General features: G+C 47.9%; 1 protein-coding gene across 4 annotated transcripts in view; it reads left to right on the forward strand.

The window, feature by feature from the left end:
• Positions 1-678: 678 nt before the first annotated feature.
• Positions 679-24,196, forward strand: part of URB1 (URB1 ribosome biogenesis homolog) — a 64,250-nt gene continuing 40,732 nt past the window's right edge. For 2 of the 4 annotated variants that reach the window (XM_029214628.1, XM_029214629.1), the window contains exons 1-11: positions 679-901; positions 3,436-3,575; positions 4,296-4,447; positions 5,333-5,465; positions 9,997-10,093; positions 12,094-12,179; positions 13,730-13,855; positions 15,774-15,898; positions 19,373-19,568; positions 21,093-21,230; positions 23,689-23,862. In XM_029214628.1, coding sequence (XP_029070461.1) covers positions 760-901; positions 3,436-3,575; positions 4,296-4,447; positions 5,333-5,465; positions 9,997-10,093; positions 12,094-12,179; positions 13,730-13,855; positions 15,774-15,898; positions 19,373-19,568; positions 21,093-21,230; positions 23,689-23,862 — 1,509 coding nt within the window. In that variant the 5' untranslated portion in view covers positions 679-759. Of the gene's footprint in view, positions 902-3,435; positions 3,634-4,295; positions 4,448-5,332; positions 5,466-9,996; positions 10,094-12,093; positions 12,180-13,729; positions 13,856-15,773; positions 15,899-18,357; positions 18,411-18,916; positions 19,569-21,092; positions 21,231-23,688; positions 23,863-24,196 lie in introns of those variants that run through there. The other 2 variants (XM_029214630.1, XM_029214631.1) reach the window with 2 other exon arrangements.

Consider the following 24,196-nt stretch of genomic DNA (forward strand, 5'->3'; position numbering starts at 1 on the left):
GACGTTACTTCATTTGATCCTTTCCTCCCACCCTGCACGGCCGGAAGGGTGCCCGTCCTCCCATTAGTTTGGGGGAAGTGGAGGTCAGTCTGGGGCGACATCCCACCAAACAAGCTGGTCTTGGTCCGAGATGTGAGATACGCTAGGGGTCAGGGTTAGGGGAATCCACACGACTTCGGACCGGGTGTCTGACCAAGGACCTCCCCGCAGAAGCCCGCCTGGCATTTAGCCAGGGGTATCCACCCTCCCGGCCAACCCGCAGGGCCTCGAATAGGCAAAGCATCGAATCCCGCTGCATGTCAATCAAGTTCAAGAGGCTTCATCAGAGCGCCCTCAGGTCAAGAACTGATCTGACTGTGCTGCTACCACGCGTCTGGGCTCGGGCCCTCCGGGAGTGAAGGACCTGGGGGTTCTTCCTTCCAAGAACGCTCGAGAAGGCCGCCGATGGGCCTCTACCCGCCGCGGCCGAGCGGGGGTGTCGGCTTGCCCCGGGCCGCCAGCAAGCTAGCTGGACCATTAGCACCGAGGGGGAACCCAGGACGCCGGGTTCCCGCACCTTCACAACCTGCTTCCCGTCGGACCGCCCTTCTCAGAGGTCCCGCCCCTTCCGCCGACCTCCCTCCGGAGGTCCTGCCTCTTCCGCCAGCCCCGCCCCTTTCAGCCCACGTGTTGGCCAGAGACACGCGTTGGTTGTCCGCGTGTGTCCTGTTGTCAGGACCCCGGGTGTGTGGATCCCGGTGCGCCCCCGCATTCTCGGCCATGGGGGGCCCCAAGAGGAAGGCCCCGGGCGGCCAGGACGGCGCGGCTCCCCAAGCGGGCGCAGCCAAGCGGCCCCGCACCGAAGAGCTCACGGGCGTGCGCTTCAAGGCTCAGCTGAGGGACCCGCACGGCGCTGCGCCGGGTGAGTGTGGGGCTCGGGGAAGAGAGTGCGAGCGTGCGAGGCTGCCTCCCGGCTTCGGTCTGGGTGGGGCCTCCGTGTGCAGACACAGCCGCTCCTTTCTGCAGAGACCAGTCTCCCGATTTGCAGTCGGGAAACCGAGACCCGGGTGCTTTCGAGTCCAGGGCCCCGACTTGCTTGATTGTGACAGTTCCCTGCGACTGTATGCTTCCCTTTCCTGGACAGCATCCCTCAGCAAGCTCTAAAATTCTTTACTGCCACTGCTAGGAAAGTGAATAACTGTACTGCTCATTCACACAGCGGATTATTTGTGGAGTCCTGCCGGTGAGTCACCTCGGGGCTGTTCAGTGAGCAGGTTTGCTACTACCGTGGCTGTCAGCTCTGTTTTCCGTAGCCCTGATTCTCCAACGCTCATACTGACCCGATAACAGGTAATAAGCTATCACATAAAGCCACCACAGGACTTGTCAGTTGACCCGGATTAGACTAGTGACTGATATAAAGCAGACTCTCTAATTTCATTTTTTGAAAAGTGTGACCACCCATCACAACTCCTTGTAATCCGTTAGAAAATATTTAATTTACAAGGACAAAACACAATTGAATATGCTAGTATGTGGAACACTGGCACTGTGTCAAAATGAAACAGTGACAGTGTTTCTCTCAACTGAAAAATTATTAAGTTAATGGCCAGAATACCCTCAGTTTCCAGTTTGTCGTCCACAGATTTTTTTTTTGTGGTACACGGGCCTCTCGCTGTTGTGGCCTCTCCCATTGCGGAGCACAGGCTCTGGACGCACAGGCTCAGCGGCCATGGCTCACGGGCCCAGCTGCTCCGCAGCATGTGGGATCTTCCCGGACCGGGGCATGAACCCGTGTCCCCTACATCGGCAGGTGGACTCTTCAACCACAGCGCCACCACGGAAGCCCCACAGATTTTGTTTTTAAACGTTTGATACCTGCAACTGCTAGCCAGTCCTAGGAAGATGATACCTGCTGTAGCGCAGAATTATACATTTCATACATTCATTTGTTCATTATTTACAAGGGATTGTTATTTGCTAGGGTAGAGATAAAATGGTGAGTAAGAATCACGTGGGCCCTGCCACCGTGAAGCTTATGAACGATCAAGTGGAAAGGCAGATGTCAATCCGTAAAATCATGTACAGACTGTTCCAGCACAAGTCCTCTAAAGGACAGGGATAGGAGACTTTCTGGTGGAAGAAAGAGCATGTTTAATTATTTGAAGGATTGTAACCTTAGACACGTGCGTGGTTTTGCCCAGAGCTCTGTACTTTTGGGCACTGCATTTGAACTGGTTTCAGAAGGAAACCAGGGTTGACAGGTGCTGGGTGCAGATGAAGGAGTTGGGAGGTGTGGCAGGGCTGAAGGCAGTGGGTGAAAGCGTGAATCCCTTGTGTGAGGCTCTGTTGGATTTGTGTTTGAATCTGGTCTCGGATTCTCCCTCCCTTTTGATATGTTCTCGTAACTTTCTGTGGTAGGATCACCTCACTGGACCATCAGAGAAGTGGATTTGATCAATGTTAGAGGGTTTTGTTTTCATCCAGGTGTTAGGGAAGGTTTTCTTTCTGTTGTGTTTTGTTTTGTTTTTTCCAGCTTTATTAAGATATTATTAACATACAGCATATGTAAGTTTCAGGTGTACAATGTGGTGAGTTGATACACATGTATAGCGTGAAATCATTACCCAAATAAGGTTAGTCAACACTTCCATCCCCTCATATAATTACCACTTTTTTTGTGGTGATAGCATTTAAGATCTACTCTCTTAATAACTTTGAAGTATATGATACAGTGTTGTTAACTATAGTCACAATGCTGTACATTAGATTCGTTGGAACTTATGCGTCTTATAGCTATAAGTTTATACCCTTTGACCAACATCTCCTCATTTTACCCATCCCCCAGTCCCTGGCAACCTCCATTCTACTCTCTATTTCTATGAGTTTGGCTTTTTTAGATTCCACATGTAAGTGAGAACATACAGTGTTCGTCTTTCCCTGTCTGACTTATTTCACTTAATGCCCTCAAGGTCCATACATGTTGTCTCAAAAGGCAGAGTTTCCTTCTTTTTTAAAGGCTGCATAATATTCCATTGTATATATTTCTGTATATAGGTATAGATATCCCACATTTTCTCTATCCATTATATAGTCCCTTCATGGTGGTGGGGGAGGGGTGGGTAGGAGGGGAGAGCAGGGTTAGATTGATAAAGGCCCAGAGGGTGCTCAGGAGTAGATGAGTATCAACATCGGGGAGGATACCTGCATCAGGAAGCGTTCTGCTCTAAACCAGTGCCCTTGAAAGATGTTGCCTATGACTTAGTGGTGATGGAGGAAAGACCGTGTCCTAACTCTTGATCTCCCCGTCTCCTCCCTGCTCCTCTGTTCTCCATCTCAGTAAGTGGCACTTGCAGTCACCTGGATGTTCCTGCTGAAATCTCCCTCTGTTGCAGTAGCGGCTGAGATTGTTTCTAGACTGTCCTCGTTCACATTTGATCCTAACTCTCATTTCAGCCTTGGAAGCCTTTGTTTCTGCGGCCAAGAAGCTGCCACGAGAAGATGTGTATGATGTCGTGGAGGGGTACATAAAGATTTCTGTTGAATGTGCAGAGATTTTCCAGCTCCTGAGTGGGGAGAAGCACCCTGAAAGTGAAGTATGCTATTTCTGACCTGGCCTGATGGAGAGAAGAAAAAGTTAATGCTACTGTTGTTGTAAGCTTGATGAAGAGAAATGTGATATAAATTTCCAGGACATTACCAGCTTCCTACAGAAAATGATGTTCTGTGCCTGTGCTGTAGGGATACATTCATTTTTGCATTATAACCTTTGAAAGCATTTTAGTGGAAAATAGTAACTTGTTATTGGTGAATAATACCAGAAGGAAAGATCATAGATTCTTAATCTAAATCCACTTAGTCTCACCATGGTTTGCTTTAACAAAAGGGAAATAGGTAAAGACTGTGTGTCACAGGTACAGACATATATTGAGCTGTTGTTGCCTGGTTCCAAAGAGGTTCAAAACTTGGGATATTTATGAACCTGTTGAAATCTCAGGATTATTGCTGTAAGGCTGTAGACCTGAATATCCCCAAAGCAGTGAGGCTGAATCAGTAGCAGAAATTTCTCTTTTAATTTCATTTGGTTTAATAGTAAGCAAGCTTATCTCTATTTAGCTAGACTATTGGAACAAGACTGATTCCAGAGCCTGGGGCCTGGCAGATCCCTGTGTTTGGCTTGGGATCTGGGTAGGCGTCATCCTGCAAGTTGAAGGTTTTAAACCTGCAGGTGGCTGTGGCTAAGACTAGAGGAAAACATATGTAGAAGAGGAAAAGAAAGGAGATGGTTCGTAAGCATTTCAGTTCTGTCTTTGCAGATGCTTTTAATATTTCAAGTTTTCGAGGCCATATTATTGCGGACAGCCAGTGACCTTTCCCATTTTCATGTGGTGGGAACCAACATCGTGAAAAAGCTAATGAATAACCACATGAAGCTCATCTGTGAGTCCCTGTATGCTTCGGGTTACAGGTAAGTTGCCCGCCTTTCCGTGGCAGGACTAGCCTTGGGCTTGGTCTGCCTTCCGCGCCCCACAAGTGCCCTTGACCTTTCCTCCACTCACAAACAGAGCGGAGCAGCTTCCGAGGCCATCAAGACTGTGGCTCTGCCCCTCCTCCTCTGACCGGGCCCTCTCCTCCTGCCCTGCTGCTCTCCCTGCTGTCTTGGGAACACTTCAGACCTCCTTCAAGCTGCCTGTTCTTTTGTCCCAACAGCTCTTCCCCGAGGTCCTCACGGGCACCCTCCCTCTCCACCTTCAGGGCTTTGCAGAGGTGTCATCTCAGGGAGGCCCTGTCTGGCCACCGCATCCACAGCTATACGTGTGCCGTAATATCCATATCGACGTCTTGACTCGCTGTCTCCCTCCCCTAGAATTCTGGGTACCTGCAGGTGGAGGCCTTGACCGTCCTATAAAATGCCATCCTCCCAGCACCTAAACGGTGCCTAGTATGTAGTAGGTGCTCAGTAACCGTGAATTTTGGGTAACTGCAGGATGGGAAGGCAGCCAGGAGCTCGCATTTGGGGATGCCCACTGTGCGGAAGTGTTCGCCGTGCCCTGCAAAGGCAGGGGTGATGTGGGTCCAGATACATGACCATTGACTGGACACAGACGCGGCCATCTTCTTCTGACCTTGCCTTTTGTGTTCTTAGATCCTACTCAAACTCAGATTTTTAGCTTTCTTTGAAGATTTCCTGAGGGTTTTTTTTAAAGAAAGAGCGTGTCTGCATGTCTCCTTCCTTCCGTTTTCTGGTTTGGGGGTAGCAGACCACACAGCCGAGTGTGCAGCTGCTTCTCGGGGGCTGGCTTTGTGTTTCTGCTGTCCTGACACTCCTGCTTTCCTTCTTGTCTCCGAACAGGATGGCTCGAGCCTGCCTGAACCTGATGGCCGCCATGGTGACCCAGGGTCCAGAGGCTGCCAGGGACGTCTGCAGCCATTTCGATTTGAATAAAAAGACCTTGTACACGCTGGTGACCAAGAGGGATTCAAAGGTGAGGAGTGCCGAGCGTCCTTTCCCTTTGAGGGGGCCAAAGTGTTTCACGTGTCCTCCTCTCTCTGGCCTTGGTCCTCGCGTAGATGGGGCGGGAGGCCTCCCTCCTGGCTGGCGGTGAGGGTCCGGTCGCCTGCAGAGCCCGAGTGACAGGGACGTCTGACACCAGCTTCTCTGGGGGCTCAGCATCACAGTGCCTTCCTGGCCTGTGAGGGTGATGTAGCTTGTGAGCGTCTTCACAGAGCAGTGGAAACGGTCTCCATGTGCCTCGTGGTGAGGCCCTGGTGGTGGCCTGGTCCTCCCATGCGGGTTCCATCCACTTTGTAGAAAAGCCTTGGGAGGCCAAGGCAGTGACCTCATCAAAGACGACGTTTATGGCTTTTTACTATGTTTCTTGCGTCTCCCAATTATAAGTCTTATAATGAGTAGGGGCTGACTTGTGCCAAAGAGAATGCTTGGTTTTCAGGAGAGCTGTTAAAAAAAAAAGTTTCCTGGTGGCTCCAGAAGTTTCACTTGGGTTTGGAAGGGTTCTTGAGGAAAAAGTACGAGTTTCAGGACTCGTAGGCTGGTGCGAGGGCATCCTCCCGACGTGTGCCAGCTGTAGGCTGCCGAAGCGCCTCTTCCGTTTGTGTGTCCACTCTCCCTGCTGGTGCCCCGGTGGCAGTGCCACAGCCGCCCGGGCTCCGTGCTGCACGCCCCTTTCCTGAGCACCAGGACCAGGCCACAGAGGCCCACCCCTGTCTGCCCAGGTGGAGGAGCCACGTTAGAATAAGTGACCTGCAGCCAGGCGCCACCTTGTTCTCCAGCGCTTCCCGGGGGTTAAGAGTTTCTGCGTTGCCAGGTAGTTGACTGCAGGTTAATCATGGTAACAACAGTGCTGAGGGTTTTCCTCGGTTATGAATAAGGTGTTCTCTGAGGAAAAAATTCCAGGTTTCATGGATACTACGATTAATGTGTCAAAAGTTCCATTTAATGAGTGATGGCTCCTGGCGTCTAAGTGCGTATCTAATAAAAGGAATGTGTGTGCTGTTTGCATGCTAGGGCAGATATCATGGCTCTTTGGTCTTCCCTGGCAATCAGCCTGGCAGTAATTACCTGTCAGAATCCCTTCCCTTTCCCACCCCGTGTCTTGACCTCAGCCAGCCCAGCCATCTAAGTAAAGTACATGTCAGTGGACAGGCCAGTCGCCAGGACACAGTGTGGGAGAACCCGAGCTGGTCTTCCCGGCCTGGATCCAGCTGCAGGAGGGCACATGTGCTGCTTCATCTCAGGGCCTCGCAAGTTATTTTACATCTCTCTTGATCTGTAAAATGGGAGTTGTTGTTGAAATGAAAGTGTTTTTACTTCCTTTAATCATTTATATCAAGTATCTTAGATACTCTGTATATTGTAGGAAATGGTTTCTAGACATTAAAAAATTTTTCTAGTATGAGAAATATCAGGGACATTCAAAAATAGAGAACGGGACACAATGAATTCCCACGTACCTGTCATCCAGCTTCAGACCCTGTCACCCCTCCCACCTTTTGGGTTGTTTTGGGGCAGTCTATTACAGCACATCCCACATATATTTCACCGTCAATATTTCAGTGTGTATCTCTAACAGAAAGAACATTTTAGACAACAAAACCATGGTGCCATCATTGTACCTAACACCATTAATAATTTCTCAACATCATCTAATGCCCAGGGTGGCCTCAGCTTTTCCCCGACTATCTCAGAAACGTCTTTACACTTCGTGGTTCAAGTCAGGGTCCAAACAAGAGTTGCACATTGCGTTGGTTGATATCTTTCTTAAATCTCTTCATTTCTTTGAGTTTTCTGCCTCTTCCCCACCTTTTTTTTTTTTTTTTTTTTAATGCCATTTAGTTATTGAAGAAGCTGGGGGATAAATTTTTTTGAGTGTTTTTAACATTTCGGAGGGACTTATTAAAGCTTCATGAAGAAAGAGGATTAGGAATATTTTTTCGTCCAAAGAAAGCATTGTTAAAAGTCCTGTGCCAAGAACAGTTTGACCAAATATGTTTTGGTCTATTTTAGACAGTGTTTTGCAGAACAAGCCATAGAGTTCAGGATGTTTCCTTCCTGGGATAATAACCCTGTGAATTCACAGGGTAGGAATGAAGAGTAGGCGTGTGGCCTTCTTGCCTTTGATGGAGTTTGCTGGAGGTGGAAGGTGGAGGCTCCGGGGCAGTGAGGGGCTGTGGTCAGGTGGAGAGGCCTGGTGGTGGCTGCTGAGGGGCAGGGGCTATGTCTCGGGGGTTTTGTTCTCCACAATGTCAGGAATCTGAAATTTGGGGTTCTCTGGGATATACAAGATGGATGCCAGCAGGTGAGAACTAACCTCTGTTTCAGTTCAGAATCCATTGCTGGAGGCACCCCTGAGAGGATCTGGTCCAACTCCGCTGTGTTTGTGCAGTATAGAAAGACCTGCAAGGACAGGTTGGGGCCAACATTCCAGGGCCCTGACTCCCAATACTTCAGTGGAGGAAAAAAACCCTAAAACTTTCCCAGAGAGTAGGAACCTTTCCTACTCTCTGGGAAAGGATAAAACCTAATTTAATTTTATAAGGCAAGTTTTAGCATTTTGCCAGAATTCTTTTGAAATGTAAGGTGTACATAGACCAGGATAACAAGTTAACTGTGCTTGAATTAGGTGACACGTTTGTTTGAACGGTGAGACGTCTGGATGGCTTGGGAGCAGTTGTTACTTTACGCTTCCTGAGGACAGGGGCAGTATCTGAGTCACCTTTGCATCCTCTCAGCCTGAGTTATGGCGTCTTGAGTGTAGTTGGTGTTTTATTAACATCGAGTTGGTGAATGAAGCACTGGAGCGTTGCTGACAGCCTGAGGAGTGCAGCTCACTTTCAAGACTTCAGCCGTCATTGTACCCAAACTCCATATTGTGAAGAGGCCCACAGGTTGGTCCCCAGGGCAAGAGGGTAGTTTGGGGCTCTTAGTGTATTTGGAATAAAGCAGCATTGATCTTGTAAGGTCTTGCTGACGTGTGTTCTGTGGCGTGGATGGAGATAAACTCCATCAGTACGAGGAACGAGCAAGGCCTCCACCCAGATGTTACAGACAAGGGGTCGTGTGCTCGTTCTTTTCTCCAGAAGAAACATATCCAATAAAACAAGACAGAATTAATTAAATACATAGAGGCCTAAATGGTGCCAACTACGGTCCTTGCACCTTGAGAAAAAGTGGAACAAAAATGCCATGGGAGCCCCGAGAAGAAGGAACTTCTCTGTAGGCAGATGTGAAGTTGGGCATGAAGCAGTGTATTTGTACAGGTATTTCGTATCATTCCAGTTCCAGTAGTTACTCACTTAGTAATTATGTAACCTTAAATGAAGTTTTTAAAACCTCAGTTTTCCCATCTGTAAAATGGGTATTGTGGGCATCTGTACCTCAGATCGTTATAAGGAGTAGATGAGATAACAGATGTGTAGCGTCTGACATAGTGTCTGGCACATAGTAAGTGCTCAGTGAACATTATTGATACCATCATCATCACCACCATCACCACCGTCACCACCATCACCACCATCAGCACCATCATCACTACTGCCCCCACCTCTGCTGCCACTACTAAGTGGAATGGGACTCTTGGAAGGCGGAGACTCCTTAATTTTTTCAGGCATTCAGGACAGTGATTCTCCGTGATGTTCACTTACTTCTTGTCATCAAATTAAAGTACCTTTGGAATAACTGAAATAGGGAAAAGTTTTCGGTGTAAGCAGTGGAGGATCTGAGCATATGTGCTAGTTCTGGTCCAGCTGACGAGACCTGCATGATCATATGCTGTGGGTTCTTTGGATGTAAAAAAGGAATGTGAGGCACAGGTTTGTCTTAAAGTTACTGGGAGGGAAAACTGATCAGGTGGCCCTAGTGGTTTCCCCTGAGGTGTTGTCTGTTGGTCATGGCCTTTGGGCCCTCACTGAGGATGCTCTCCTGGGTAGTGGCTGATGCCTGCGGGACAGTGCAGATTGCAGTCCTGGGAAGGCCACGGTGGGTTTGTAATGAGACAGCATCTGTACTTTGGTGTCTGATGTAAGTTTATAATATAAAAGCCAGACGTCACCTCATTGATGTCTCATCAGAATCAGCACTAGCCTTTCCATTATCTCTGGATTTTCAAAAGCATAGATGTATTGTTTCATTACACAAGAGTAGGTCATATCCAGACAGGCTGAGAGTCTTCTGCTCTATACCAAAGTGATCCATGAACTAAAAATGTGTATATGTTACAGTCGGGGAAGGGGAGACCTATACTTTTGTATTTAGAGAGAGTTTGAAAGAGAAGGAGAAATAGAGTAGAAGATTGAGGGGAAAGAGCAAAGAAAAAAAACCCTTTGTTTACATAAAGAGATGACCAGTGGTTTTAGACTTAGACCTGCTAATGGCACAAGCCCGGGAGGCCTCTGTGATACTGGGACAGGCAGGGCGTGCCTGCTGCGTGTCCCTACTTCCCTGGGGTGTGTGTGTGTGTGTGGATATGCACGTGACATGCGGGTCTCCTTTGCCCCCAGGGAGTGCATGACGTCCGGCTGGCCTACATTCAGTTCGCTCTTTCCTTCTTGATCGCAGGCGATGATAGCACAATCGCACAAGTGCTGGAGTTGAAAGGTAGGTGTGTCTCTTTGTCTCGGGGCACAGCCTGCTTGCGATTGTTTTGAAAAACCTACCACAGAGCATTTTGCAGGTTAATAAAAGTCTGCAGGCTTTGCAGCTGCCGTGTACACTAGGGTAGAGGGTGTGTGTGGCGCAAGACTTCGGTCAGTGCGGTTTTGATACCGCTGGTCAGTGCGGACAAAGATATCCCTGTTTCGCTAGCTGGCTGCTGAGCGGGCCTAACAAAGGAGAAGTGCACACTTCAGAGACTCATGCAGACAGAGGAGTCTTTATGGTTCCAGAAAGTACATGGATTCATAGCCGTGGCTACCCTGCTTTTCTTAGTAATTGTGTTTTAAAAAAATGCCTAGTGTTACCAGAATATTAGTAGTAGAGCTTCAGAGAATTCCAACAGTACCACCTTCTGATGCCAATGTCTCTAGAGCAAGGCTTGGCGTAGTTTAATCTATTAGGGCTACTTGTGTTTTATCAAGACTGTGAATGGCAGTGCGGAGAGGGCAGTTGTCCAGCAAGATCCCCCGGGATCAAGCCCTGTCTGGGATGAGGAGCTGGTGTCCCGGCTGGGACCCAGGCACTTGTCAGGGGAGGGACAGCGTGGGGCCGCCAGCCTTTCCCCCACCTCCCCCAGCGAGGGAGCCCAGAGCCCCCTCCGGAACGAGCTGCAGGGACCATTTACGAGCAGGTGCGGGTACTGCTCCCGGTGTGTCGTCACCCTGGTCTGGGTAGCGGCCCCTTGGAGGTGATGCTTCCTTTGCGTGGTGCAGTGGACACGTCCTGCTCGTTGCCGGGCCCGTGTGGGATGCCCTCTGCAACCAGGGCTGGGCGTTTCTTCAGAATCCTTCAGGGTCTTCTCGGCGTCTGGCCATTTATTAAATAAAGGACACTGATTTGGGGTTATCCATCCATGCTGCTAAAGGGGCAGGGACGCACTTCTGTTAAAGTTTCTGCAGGGCAGTTGGGCTGGTCCAGCCACTCCGCATCTAGTCATTTATACTAAGGAAATAATTAAGGATGTGAGCAGAGGTTTTGTTAGGGGACATTTTTTCTTATTAGCTGAAAATTGGACTCCTCCTAACTACCCACCAGCAAGGGACTGAGCAAATTGAGGACTGGTCACAAGGAGGAATGCAGCTATTAACAATGATGTAGAAATATATATATAGATGTCAGATTTTTTAAGGATATAGGATTGGGTGTAAACTCAGTTATAAAACTGGTAAAGTGTGATCCCGTTTTACTAAAAGTTAAATTGAACAGAATATGGATATGTCAGAAGGTTAGCAGTTAACTGGTAACCCAGACATCAACAGTGTTAACTTTTGGGTAGTGGAGTTATGGTTGATCTTAAATTTCTGTCTGGTATTCTCTGATTTTTTTTTTTGAGAATAATGAATTTGCTTTTGTAGAAATTATGTGTGCCCATTAAGCATGTATGGAGGAAGAGAAATTGTAATTGCTTTGCTGCTTTCCACCAGTATGTTAGTAATGATACAGCTTCAAGCTGTGGAGGCTGAGTCCTTGGTGATCCCAAAAGTATGAAGAGAAAGCAAGTTCCAATCAATAAAGTGACGACCGTCACTTTAAATACATCTCTGAGCAAGTGTAAGCGAAGAGAGAAACTTTGGAAAACTGTAATCGTACCATACATACGTTCTGTTTCAAACCGTCAGTATTAAATTAACTTTACCGAAGTTAATGAGAAAAGGAAAGTAAAACAGAACTAAAGGAACTATTGAACTTTAATGGTTCAGTCATTGTTTTGCCTTCAGATATTTATTTCCTATGTCACAAAAATAGTTTTTCCTACTGTGAATTTGTATAATTAAAAAAGACAAAACTTAAAAAACAAAAAAAAGGCAAGTAAATGGCATTGTTTGCTGTACCATTTTAAGAATGGTACAGCAAACAAACATTTTAAGAAGTAATGTTCTCTCACCGGTTCTCATTCAAAGTATTTTTGAGTCTATCTAATGCTTTGAAACTTTTACTTTCAGAATTTATTCCTTGCATCTTTAGCTCAGGCATGAAGGAAGATAGGATCTCTACTATCAATATTTTGTTATCCACACTGAAAACGAAGGTACGTTTTTGGTGATCAGTGTTCCTATCATTTGTTTGCTCCAGTGTTTTACAGGACTTTAGAGCTATAACATCGTAGGTTATATGGGTTGTTGTATAGGTGGAATGGGAAACCATTTCTTAAGCAGAAACTTGGTGGTGATGAGCCAGTCCTGAAGGGTACAGGCACTGAAGCCACCACTTCAGTTCAGGCGAGGCTGCTGTTTCATCGCAACAGGAGAAAAGCTGCTCCCTGCTCCCCGCTATTTCACAGGAAGCCACTGGGGTAACTGAGCTGTAAATATAACTCTTCTTCATTTACTCACCTGGCAAAATGTTATTTTGTGTCATCTTGCATGTTCTGCCTTTTACATGCATCTTACAGAAATTTTAAAACTTGCTGAAGGGATAACTGTCTTTGATACAGAAGCCCCTTAAATGATCAGTTAGAAAAACTCAATGATCCTCCCAACATAAATAGTTGTCAAAAGGCCGTGAACTGGCAGCCCACGTAAAAATGGTAATCAGCATAGTATTTAGTGCTTCTCAGCCGCGCGCAGTTCTGCCCTCCACGGGCCATTTGGCAATTTTTGGTTGCCATAACTGGAGAAATGCAGCTGACATCTGGTGGGTAGAGACCAGGGATACTGCTCAACATGCTACAGTGCGTAAGACAGCCCTCACAACAGTTACTTGGCCCAAAATGTCAGTAGTGCTGAGGTTGAGAAGCTCTGATTCAAAGCAGTGCAAGTAATGAGGTACAGGTCTTTTCACCCACCAAATTGGCATTGACTTTTCAAAACAATGATATTCAGTGCCAGCAAAGACGCTTTGAGTCAGGTACTTTCCTGGAGGAAGTGTTGCAACCCCTCTGGAAGACAGCAGGTCTAGCAGTATGTGTCAGAGGTTTTAAACATGTTTGTACACCTGGAGTGAGGGATGGGATTGCCACAGAATCACCCAGGGAACGTATTTGAAATACATAAACCCTCAGAGATATGAGCTGGGGGGGTGGGTTTGTGTGGAGCTGAGAACTGATGCCGCAATTCCAAGTCCAGAGTCAGGGATGCAGGGCAGGCTTTGTACAAGGATGCTGCCGATCATAGTCAGAGTTTGGAAGCAACCTAATTATACACATCTGGGAAATGGTTAAATAAGTTATAGTCGCTCATAGGATAGAATGATGTTCAGCCCCCCAAAGTGATGTTCTGAAGGAGTTTTTAATGATGTGGAGGCAGCTCATGCTGCATTAAGTAGAAGCAGGCACAAAACTATAATTAAGTGTATTCTCAAAGAAGCCAGAAAAACCCCACCCCAACAAGAACCTGATACATACGCACGTATGTTTTGTGTGGTTGATGGGGACAGGGAGGCGGAAAGGAAATGTACCCAAATGTGGGCTGTGAGTATCCTAGGGTGGTGGCAATACTGGTGAAATTTTCTCTTTATGTTTTTTCTTTTTCTGGCTAAATATTTTGCCACAGGCCTACATTATTTTTATAACGACGAAATCCAATAAACACGATTTTAAAAATCAACTTCCTTGAAATTCATTTGTTTTTTTGTTTTTAGGTAGTTCACAATAAAAATATCACAAAAACCCAGAAAGTGCGTTTCTTTACCGGGCAAGTACTGAACCACATAGCGTCTCTGTACAGCTGGAAGGGGATTGTCGACGTGAGCCTGGAGAATGTTGAGGTACAGTCGTTTTTGGCTCTCGCTTGGCCTCACTGTTAGTGTGTGATACCCAGAGCCAGGAGACTGAAGAATCTACACATACGCCTGCCTTCAAGAAAGTCCCCCTATTTGATGTTTCTTTTGGCTTGTGGTTATGTTAATTCCCAACTCAGATGCAATATGATTTAAAAAAAAATTTTTTTTTTTACAATAAGATTTTTTTCTAATCTCTGAGGTATCATGATATTAAACTTTTTTTTTTAAATATGAAAACCATCATTCCCTTTAGCTGTGTGGCATCTGAATTTTCCCTACAGCTTGCACGGTAGACGTACAGGGTTGATCCCCTGCTACCTCTCCCGCCTCACTTACCTCTCCTCTCCCATCCATTCTTTTCACACTTTTCCAGCAGTTGGAGTTTCAAGGCCTGTTGCTTCTACTTCAGGATCCTAAGTACCTAGGGAGCCTCAATTTCCTCACCTACTGACATGTGGAGTTGACTTTGTAACAAGTGCTAAATTAGAACAGTTGCTCTCACATGGACCCAAAGCCAGTGAACTTTTTAATTCTCCTCATTTTGAGTTTCCTCAGGGTGTTTCTGAACATGGACTTGGCCAGAGTCATGAAGGCTCAGGCTTCCTGTTAACTCTATGATACTTTACCTCTCAAGAGCCCACTGTTTTGCTTCCTTTTATCTCCACGACTTGCCTATGTCCTCTTGTTTTGGACACATTTTGTACGTTCTATAACCAGGAAGCCTCAGGGGCTTAATAAAAACACTCCCAAATGTGGAATTTTATTCAAAAGAGCAAGAGAAATTAAGTCATTCATAAGCTTGTTTAAAAATACAGGTTTAAACTTGCCCCTCTTAAGAGTTTTTTTTTTGTTTTTTTTTGGCCATGCCACGTGGCTTGTGGGATCTTAGTTCCCCGACCCGGGACGGAAGCCGTGCCCAAGGCAGTGAAAGCGCGGAGTCCTAACCACTGGAGCGCCAGGGAAGTCCCGAGTTTTTTTTTTTTTTAATGGTTCTGTTTTATAGGTGAGGACATTCAGAATCAGGGAATTAAGTGATGCTCTCATTATGGGTTACACTCTGGCATCCAGACCCCATCCTGAAGCTCTCCTGGGGCCCATTAAGAGTTGCCTCATTAGAATGAAAGATGCCCCTATCACCTAGGAGATTCTGAGGGATTTAGGAGCTCTGTGCCAGGAACTGGAGACGATGACCAAATATTTATTTCTTCTGTCGCAGTATCACAATGCAGAAGCAAGAAAAAGCTTAGAAAAAATGTTCTATTTAAAGCATATGCTGTAAACAGAGAATCTTTAGTGCTGGGGATCCTAATACTGATGTGCTGTGTACTTCCTAACTCAGTGATGACTTCAGCTGTCTCATCCACAGTTTGCTCATTCGTGAGATGGGTGTCATCATGTTTGCCCTGCCAGACTCACGGGGCTGCTGTAAGAATTATTGTGAAGTGCTTGGAAACAGTAACAAATGACATAAAATCTCAAGTTATCTGTAGTTTCTTGTTGTTCCAGCAACTCCCTGTTTGTTCAACTTTAAAAAGAACATTTTAAATTCAATTTATTTAAAGTCAAAAACAAACAGAAAACCGCAGTTGACCCGTTTTTCCCACCCCCTTGACCCCCACTTCTGGCAGCCAGTAATCTGCTCTCTGTATCTGTGAGCTTTTTAAAAAAACTGTTATTGTTTTATTTCTTTTGTTTAGATTCCACATATAAGAGTATTTTTAAATTTTGATTGGTGTTTCTGTTTTTTTGTGGGGTTTTTGTCTTTGAATTACACCAGGTGTTCACCTTAAAGTGTTTGCTCAGTTGCCATTAAGCATGTGATATTGTCCAGTTTTTAGCCTGTAGTTGTTCGTAAGGCTCATGACCTTGGGATTTTCACCGAATTTCTTTGAAACCCTCGTAGACTTCTGCTGAAGACGCAGGGAAAACCATGGTGAGGGAGCTTGTTCATAACTTCCTGATGGATCTCTGCTGTTCGCTCAAGCATGGGATTAATTTTTATGACGCGTCTCTTGGTACCTTCGGCAGGTAAAGTGTAATGCCCGTGTGAATCCTGAGGGTGAGTTCTCAGAGGTCATCACGTACGTGACTTACAGTGGAAATCTGTTAAATAACGGAACTGTAGTGGGTTAGAACTAGCATTTTAGGCATTATCTGACTCATTTTAGGGATGAACTCCGAATAGGGCCCAGAGGGCTCCTGTTCGTTGTGTGCCCTCTGGGCAGAGTCTCAGGGTAGCGGTTGACTCAGACACAGAGTGTGAGGTGTCTCACCCAGGAAGGTGCTGTGTGTGTTCACTCGGCAACTACGTGTCAGCTGGATCTGAGCATAATTCTGTTACACCCTCCTCCCCAGAGATGGGGTGCCCTCTCATGCCTCACTGCAGTCCTAGGTGGGCACCATTGCTACCCCGGTTTTACAGATGAGGAAAGTGGGCCCACAGAGGGCAGGTCGCTCACCCTGAAAGTGGCAGAGCTCAGACTGGAACCTAGGAGACCTGGTTCCCAGCCCACACTCATGACAGCTACACAGCCCTTGTCTCCTCGGGCTCAGCTGCTGACGAGTTGGGATTTCACAGTTTTGGTTTTACGTTTTATTTCATGTTTCACCATTATGATAACATTTCATCAGTCAGGAAACAAAGTCCACAGCTAATGATTTCGGTTATGTTCTTTTGGACTTTCTCTTTAGAGTCATAGACCTATAATACATATCCACGTTATTCATATTTAAACCAGAACGGCCTACTGTTAGATATATTGTTCATTAACCTGCTTTTTTCCCATGTGACAATTAAAAACATTGGACATATTTTCTGGTCATTATGAATGACCCTTAGTTTTACCCCCTTGACATTTTATTATAAGGATAGAGACGGTTTGATTCGGTTTCAACCAGTCAGAAAATGACTGATCCCTCATAATGGGATTAATTTGGTGGGAATTTTTTTCCCTGCTTGTGGCTTTGAACTTGTTTTGATTCTGTGATTATTATGAGTTAACTTGCCATGTCATTCCTTTTTCTTTTAATTTTGTTTTGGTGATGTTGTAGCTTTTCTCTCATCAGTGAGAGTAAGCTTGATTTCTTGCTGAAATGTAAGAGCAGACTTTTTGAGTCTTAACGTAATATAACACCATGCTAAAAACGCTCTTTTTCCTTATTAAGGAGACCGATAAAATAGATGATCATTTAATGAGCATATTGAATCAACTAGTGGTTGTGGGTGTGTTTAAATAAGCTATGGTTTATGTAAAATTTTTTCAGCCATGGGCAAAAGACAAATGTTTGTGCTTAGGAGAGAGGAAGGGAGTTTTGTTTGTGGGGTGTTAATGGAAAGCTTTGAGAAAATTGAAATGCCTCCTTTCCCAGTGGTCGTAAAGCTCCCTCGTTCCCTGCAGGTCTCTGTGCAGATGTCGCCACGTCAGAGAGGCCTTCCCTGGCAGCCCTCTTCTGAGATAGTCCTTCCACTGTCACTGTCCTTTCGCCTGGCCCTTGCTTCTGATGGTGACTTATCACCATCTTGCATATTGACTTATTTGCTTGTTTATTACCCAATAGGCAAGAATTGGTGAGAACAGAGACTAGTCTGTTTTGAATCCCTATGTGCCTGCCTGGCACATAGTAGGCATTGAAAGTGAGGCATTACAGTGTAGGCAAGGGTTGGCAAACTTTTTCTCTAAAGGTCCAGATAGTAAGTATTTTAGGGTTAGTGTGCCATACAGCCCCTAGTGTGGCCACTCAGCCGTGCCATTGTGGTACCCAAGCAGCCATGCTATAAATAAACAAATGGGTGTAACTGTGTTCCAATAAAGCTTTATCGACAAAGGCAGGTGGTGGGCCAGAGCTTGCTGAGCCTTACTGTGGAGGTTCAGAGAACAGTTTCTGGAGTGCCTCTAAGACCTCAGCGGGTTACTACTCCTCTCTGCCAATGTTGCCTCATCTGTAAAAAGGAAATACAATTAGTACCCACCTCAGAGAGAGGCAGTGTGTGGTAACTAACTGCCTCGAGCAGTGTCTGGCACGTGTTGCAAACGCTGAATTAAATGCTATTCATTTTATTACATCGTTCATTAAAATTGTGTGTGTGTCTCTAGTATTTTTGGCACTCTCCGCAAATTTTTTTAAGTTTCTAGGTAAACCTTTTTTTTTTTTTAATTTATTTTTGGCTGCATCAGGTCTTAGTTGCGGCATGCAGGATCTTTCATTGTGGCACGCGGGCTTTTCTCTAGTTGCGGCGTCTGGGTTTTCTCTTCTCTAGTTGTGGCACAGGCTCCAGGGCACGTGGGCTCTGTAGTTTGCGGCACGTGAGCTCTCTAGTTGAGGCATGCGAGCTCAGTAGTTGTGGCACATGGGCTTAGTTGCCCCGTGGCGTGTGGGATCTAAGTTCCCTGACCAGGGATCGAACCCATGTCCACTGCACTGTAAGGTGGATTCTTTACCACTGGACCCCCAGGGAAGTCCCACTCTTTGCAAATTTAACATTCCATGCATTTGAAAGCACAAACTATGTTTTGCTCATGATATTTTCCTATTAAGAATTGTAAGCTTTGGGGCTTCCCTGGTGGCGCAGTGGTTGAGAGTCCGCCTGCCGACAAAGGGGACACGGGTTCGTGTCCCGGTCCGGGAGGATCCCACATGCCGCGGAGCGGCTGGGCCCGTGAGCCATGGCCGCTGGGCCTGCGTGTCCGGAGCCTGTGCTCCGCAACGGGAGAGGCCGCAACAGTGAGAGGCCCGCGTACCGCAAAAAAGTAAAAAAAAAAAAAAAAAAGAATTGTAAGCTTTTTAAAGGATAGCTTTCTGATCAAAATTATACTCTAAATTCAATTTTTTTTTCTATTTTTTTTTTTTTTATTTTTTTTTTTGCGGTATGCAGGCCTCTCACTGTTGTGGCCTCTCCCGTTGCGGAGCACAGGCTCCGGACGCGCAGGCTCAGCGGCCATGGCTCACGGGCCCAGCCGCTCCGCGGCATGTGGGATCCTCCCGGACCGGGGCACGAACCCGTGTCCCCTGCATCGGCAGGCGGACTCTCAACCACTGCGCCACCAGGGAAGCCCAACCGTAATCCTTTTAAAAGAAAAATGCGTTCTCTGTATTTTTATACTTAACGCACACATACATCTTTACATATGTGCTTTTTTGTGTGTGGTTGGAGGGAAGTGGTCAGTAAAATCACAAAAGAAAATTTTAAAATTTCCTCTTCTTTAAAAGTCAGCTGGAACTCAAGGGAGGGAAGGAGAGGTGGGGAACAGAACAAGGTAGAGACTTTTTCAGCCACTCAGAAGTAGAGGGGTGAAGTTCAGGCCCTCTGGTGGAGAGTGGGAGCCCTACAGACCATGAAAACATCTCACTTTCTGCTGGGAGGGAAATTCACCAGAAATGAAATTTGCCCATCACTGTGTCACAGCCGTGTTTACTGAGCGGAGCTGCCCCTGTCATCCTGAGCTCTCAGTGCTTTGTGAAGACTCCCTGCTCCCCCCTCTCTCTTCTCTCTCTCCCTGGCAGAGGAGGAAACCTGACTCTTCTGCACTTCCTGCTGGGTTTGAAAACTGCAGCGGACGATGAGCTGGTCGCTGAGCTTGTGGTGAACATCCTGAAAGTGTGCCCGGACTTACTGAACAAGTACTTCAAGGAAGTGACGTTTTCCTTTCTCCCAAGGGTGCAGTCCACTTGGTCCAGTAACATCAAACTGCTAAACAAGGTGAAGGCCATGGGCATTTCGAAGTCTGCTAGATGGGGTCGTGGGCGGGTGGCTGTGAGGAGTTGGTAGCGGTGAGGGGTGAGTGGCGTTCTGATAAGCTCTGCAGGGTGAGGAACTTCTTTCAGCCGTTCTTCGGGGCGTATTTTAGATGATGCTAATTTGGTGTCTTTATCCTCTAAGGACATTTGACTTTTCACTGAGCTGAGTTTTGAGGTTTACGCTTTTGAATCGGTTGAGCCAGTTTCATCTTCTTCAACCAGATTTTGCTCAGAGTGAGATCTTGATGAGTTTCGGCACAGTTGGGCTGGAATTAGTGAAATGTCTGAACTGTACAATAGTTTTTAAAGATTGCCACTTCAAGTACTTAGAACGACTTGAAATAAGCTGTGAATTGGTGGTCTGTTCAAGTGGATATGAATTAATTTCCATCCGATCATGGGTGTCAACCTCCCCTCATCTACCAAAGGAAGTGCCTGCTACAGATTCTTAGGCAGTACTGCCCGGCTCACTTCACCTCTCTCTGTCTCTCTCTCTCTCTCTCTCTGTCTCTGTCTCTCTCTCTGTCTCTCTATGTCTCTCTCTCTCTCTCTCTGATTTATGGACTGCCTAATGGTGACACACCTGGGATTATTTTCTTGTGCTTTGACCTGGGCATGGGGTTACCTGTAAAACAAACTTTTATTCACATATTCCCTCATTTTCCTTGAATGCCTGTGTGTGCGGTGGTCCCAGCATGTATTTGGGTGTTCGCTTTTTTCTTTTTATGGCCACACCACGTGGCTTGCGGGATCTTAGTTCCCTACCAGGGATCGAACCTGCACCCTTGGCAGTGAAAGCGCTGAGTCCTAACCATTGGACCACCAGGGAATTCCCTCCCAGTGTGTATTTGGGACAAGAACGAGGCACTCTGCCCCCCACTTTGGTGACGGTATCCCTGTGGCCACCACCCCTGTCGGGAGCTGCTCTGCCGCTGCTCGCCGGAGGGGCAGGGGCAGGTGCATGGCCGTCACAGGGCAGGATGAGAGTCCTTGCTTCTCTGTCTTCTAGCCTCATGGCCCTAGAGAAATTACTTAGACTCATCGAGGTCCATTTTTGTCATCTGTAAACATGTTTTATCTTGATATAAAACATCCCTACCCCGAAGTGTTGTCATGAAGTGTTGAAAAGATGACATACTTTGTTAGGTGCCTGCCAAGTGCAGTAACTGGTGAGTAGATAATCCGGTTGTGAGTTCTAGCAGTGACTTGTTTGCCATCAGAGGTTTTAAGAGGCTCCCCAGACCACAGACCAGGCTCTCCTTTGAAGGTCGCTGTCCCCAGTAACAGTCTCATGACCCGACTTGTCTCTAACAAGTGGATTTTGGGGTTTATATTCCAGACCTTGTTCCTCGTGGCGAGCCTTGGACCTTTATTACTGTAGTTGTTTCACTGCAGCGGCTTTACTGTTGGGTGCCTACAATTAGACAGACTCAGGCTTGAAAGCTAACCTCTGCCACCAGCTCATTCTCTGTTCTCCCTTCCCCAGATCTACGCCGCCCAGCCAGACATCTCCCGGGCGTTTCAGACCAGAGAGTTCATCCCGCTTCCCCGGCTCCTGGCCATGGTGATGGTGACCACCGTGCCCCTGGTGTGCAATAAGATCATGTTCACCCAAGCACTGAACGTGAGTGGGGACCCTGCCTCCAGACTCTCTCCCGCTTGCCCCACCGGCCGTGCTGGGGACTGTGCTGAGAATACCGGCCTGCATGTACTGGTTCGTGTTTTGTCAGAGCCTCTGAGGCTTTCCATGTGTCCGCTCGCCCGTGGACGGTGCCCTGGGGCCCGAGGCACATGCCTGCCCTGCTCCAGCACAGAGCCGGGACGGCAGGACCCCTCCATGGCTCTGGGCCTTCCCAAGGGTGGGAGGGGAAGTGTGCTCAGCTACAGCCTAATGTCATGTGTTAAAGTCTCACAATTTAGGAGCTCTGGTTAGGGCAGGACTGAAATTTGCCCAGCAAATCCTTTCTTTTGTGGGTTAAATAAATAGTGTTAAGTTTTCTGGGGAACATTTACTTTGAGGACCAGCTGTTGCAGGAGTTTGGGGAGGACATGTTCAAGGAAAAAATTGATACTTCAAGTCCATGTCATTATTTATTATAAAGGTTCCCAAGTCCCATCAGAAACCACACTGTGAGGGACCCTTGCATTTTTCACCATAAATCATGGCCTTAGGTGAACAGCCGTGAATTGTTGGCATACACAGGTCCTAGGCCAGCCAGCCCCTCCTAAACCCAGGTTGCCTCGAGACCCGCCTGGGGGAGACCAGGTGTTCAGAGGAGTGCAGGGCCTGGGCTTTCCTCGGTGTGGGTGGAGTCCCCATCCTTCAGGCAGGCTGGGTTGTTACCTGAACACAGCAGGACCAGGGTCTGCCGTGGTGGGTCGGCTCCGGTGGTGATGGGGCAGTTACCGTAAATTGGCGAAGACTCGTTGGACTGTGCGGTGGGATTGAGCATTTCTTGATACCCATCCAGGGATTGTGCTGAGAGTGGCCAGGGGGCCGTGGGGAGGAGCTGGAGTAAAGAGGAAGAGGCCTGGGTGGGACCAGCCAGGAAGGCCTTTTGCTGTGGTTGCCAAATCATAGAATCAAGGTGAGGACCCAGCTAGCTTGCCCGTCTGTTTTGTGAGAGACATAAGATACCTTATTCCAGGGACTTGCAAAGTAGAATTGAAAGGAAGGTGTCTTCACGGGGAGAAGGTAGTTTCAATCTGGCCGGCTGCATTTACACTCCCCCTTGAGCTGACCCCGGTACATACCCCAGTCTGGGATATAAAAGGCTGTCTCGCTGCCTGTCACGCTGTTTCAGGAGAGAGGGGTTGTGCCCCTAGGGGGTGTTGCATCCGCCGGACGGGGTGGCCATGGGGCGGGGAGAGCACATGGCCTCCTCTCCTGCCGAGGCTGCCGTCCTGTGCAGGCCCAGGGCCAGCGGAGGGGAAGCCACAGCTTCGCCTTCTCGTCACTGGCGCTGTCTGAGCTGTGACAGTGTGTTCGTACAAGTGACACCAGAGACAGGTGTGTCTGGGGGGTGGACTTGGGAGTGCGTGGGGTTTTTTAATGACGTTTTTCTTGTATTCTTTACGGTGTTATCTGCAGAAGTTTAATGGCGTATATTTTAGATCAGAAAGAAAAGAGTGAGCTTGTTTTAGAAACAGGAAACAAGAACGTGTTTGGAGACAGGGTCTCAGGCTGTTGACTGAGCTTTGCGCTCCAAGCTGGTGGGTGTAACACTCGTTTGGGTCCTGCCTTTGAAGTGATGATGGGGTGGGTGTGGTTATTGGTTTAAGACATTTAACATAGTGCTGCTTTAGCGTACAACGTCCATGTAAAATGAGACGCCAGCCAGCTGGAGTGCTGGGGGCCTGGGGTGTTATTACACTGAAGGCCCGTCAGAAAACCTTCTTGTTTCTACCTGACTGTAAAGCTGCAGCATTCCAGCTTGTGCTCCCTGGACTTCTCTGTACTTGGGAGTCACCCGCGGCTGATGGCATTGGGCTGGGCTGGGCCTGAGATCGAACGTGTCTCCCAAGTGCCCAGGGACATACTGCCACCGGCCGGGGCCTAGCCTTCCCCCTTGTGGTGACAGCACAGGTTCTTGAACCTCCTCAGTGAGTGAGGATTTTGAAGGCCCTGCTGGCTGTCTGAATCCAGGTAGAGAGTCTGCATGTGGGAGGCCTGGGGTGGAGGCCGTGCGCCTAGAGGTGGATGGCCGGACTTGGGTGCCTGGTGCCCTTGCCCATCACCTCTCCACCTGACGATAAGTGGAGAGGCCGGTCAGGTCCCGGTGGGATCTCGGCTGTTGTCGAGGCAGGTAATCTGTGGAGCCGAGTGGTGGTCAGGGAAGACTTTACCAAAAACAGACTGTGGAACAGCAGTTAAGAATAACCATCGGACGCCACCTTTAGTAACTGTGCTCCCGGCACCTGCTGAGGTCACATCTGCAGGAGGTGAAGCAGGCAGGGTCCCCAGGCCACCTCTGCACAGCGCAGAGGTCCGGCGGGCTCCTGGGGAGGGCCAGGGCCTGGGCGCTCCGTGTCCACCAGTGCGGCCCGAAGACACTTGTGGATTTACCTGTTTTTCTTCCCAGCTGGACAGCAAATCAGTGAAACACACAGCTTTGTCCCTTATTTCCGTCATTTTGGAGAGAGCCTTAAAGACCATTGACTACTGCCTGAATAAAGGGGCCTGGCAGGAGTCAGGCGTGTACACGGCCGCGATGATGGAGGACTTTGTGCGGCTCTTCAGAGAAGCCCTGAGCAAGGTAGGCCCGGGAGCCAGGCTTGGGCTTTGCTTACAGGGGTCACAGGCGAGCACACCAGAGGGAAGAGGCGAGCTTGGGGGCCCAGAGGGCGGGTGCGAAGTGAAGGGAAGGGGTTGGGGCGCTCCTGGGACTCAGGTCTCATAAGGACTGGGGCTGCAGTGATGGGTGGCCTGCTCCTTCCTCCCTGGGGCTCGGTCTGGTGAGCAGGGAGGCCATGCGTCCGCAGACTGGGTAGCTGCCCGGAAGAGCCAAGGGCTTGCTGGGCTGGGTACCCCCAGCCGGACGTAAGGATGAGTTTCTTGGTTCCCAGGTTCTGGCTCCGGTGAACAAGTCT

The sequence above is a fragment of the Monodon monoceros genome, unplaced genomic scaffold, assembly GCF_005190385.1.
Source record: "Monodon monoceros isolate NGI ecotype Baffin Bay Population unplaced genomic scaffold, NGI_Narwhal_1 Super_Scaffold_11, whole genome shotgun sequence".
Lineage (NCBI taxonomy): Eukaryota > Metazoa > Chordata > Mammalia > Artiodactyla > Monodontidae > Monodon > Monodon monoceros.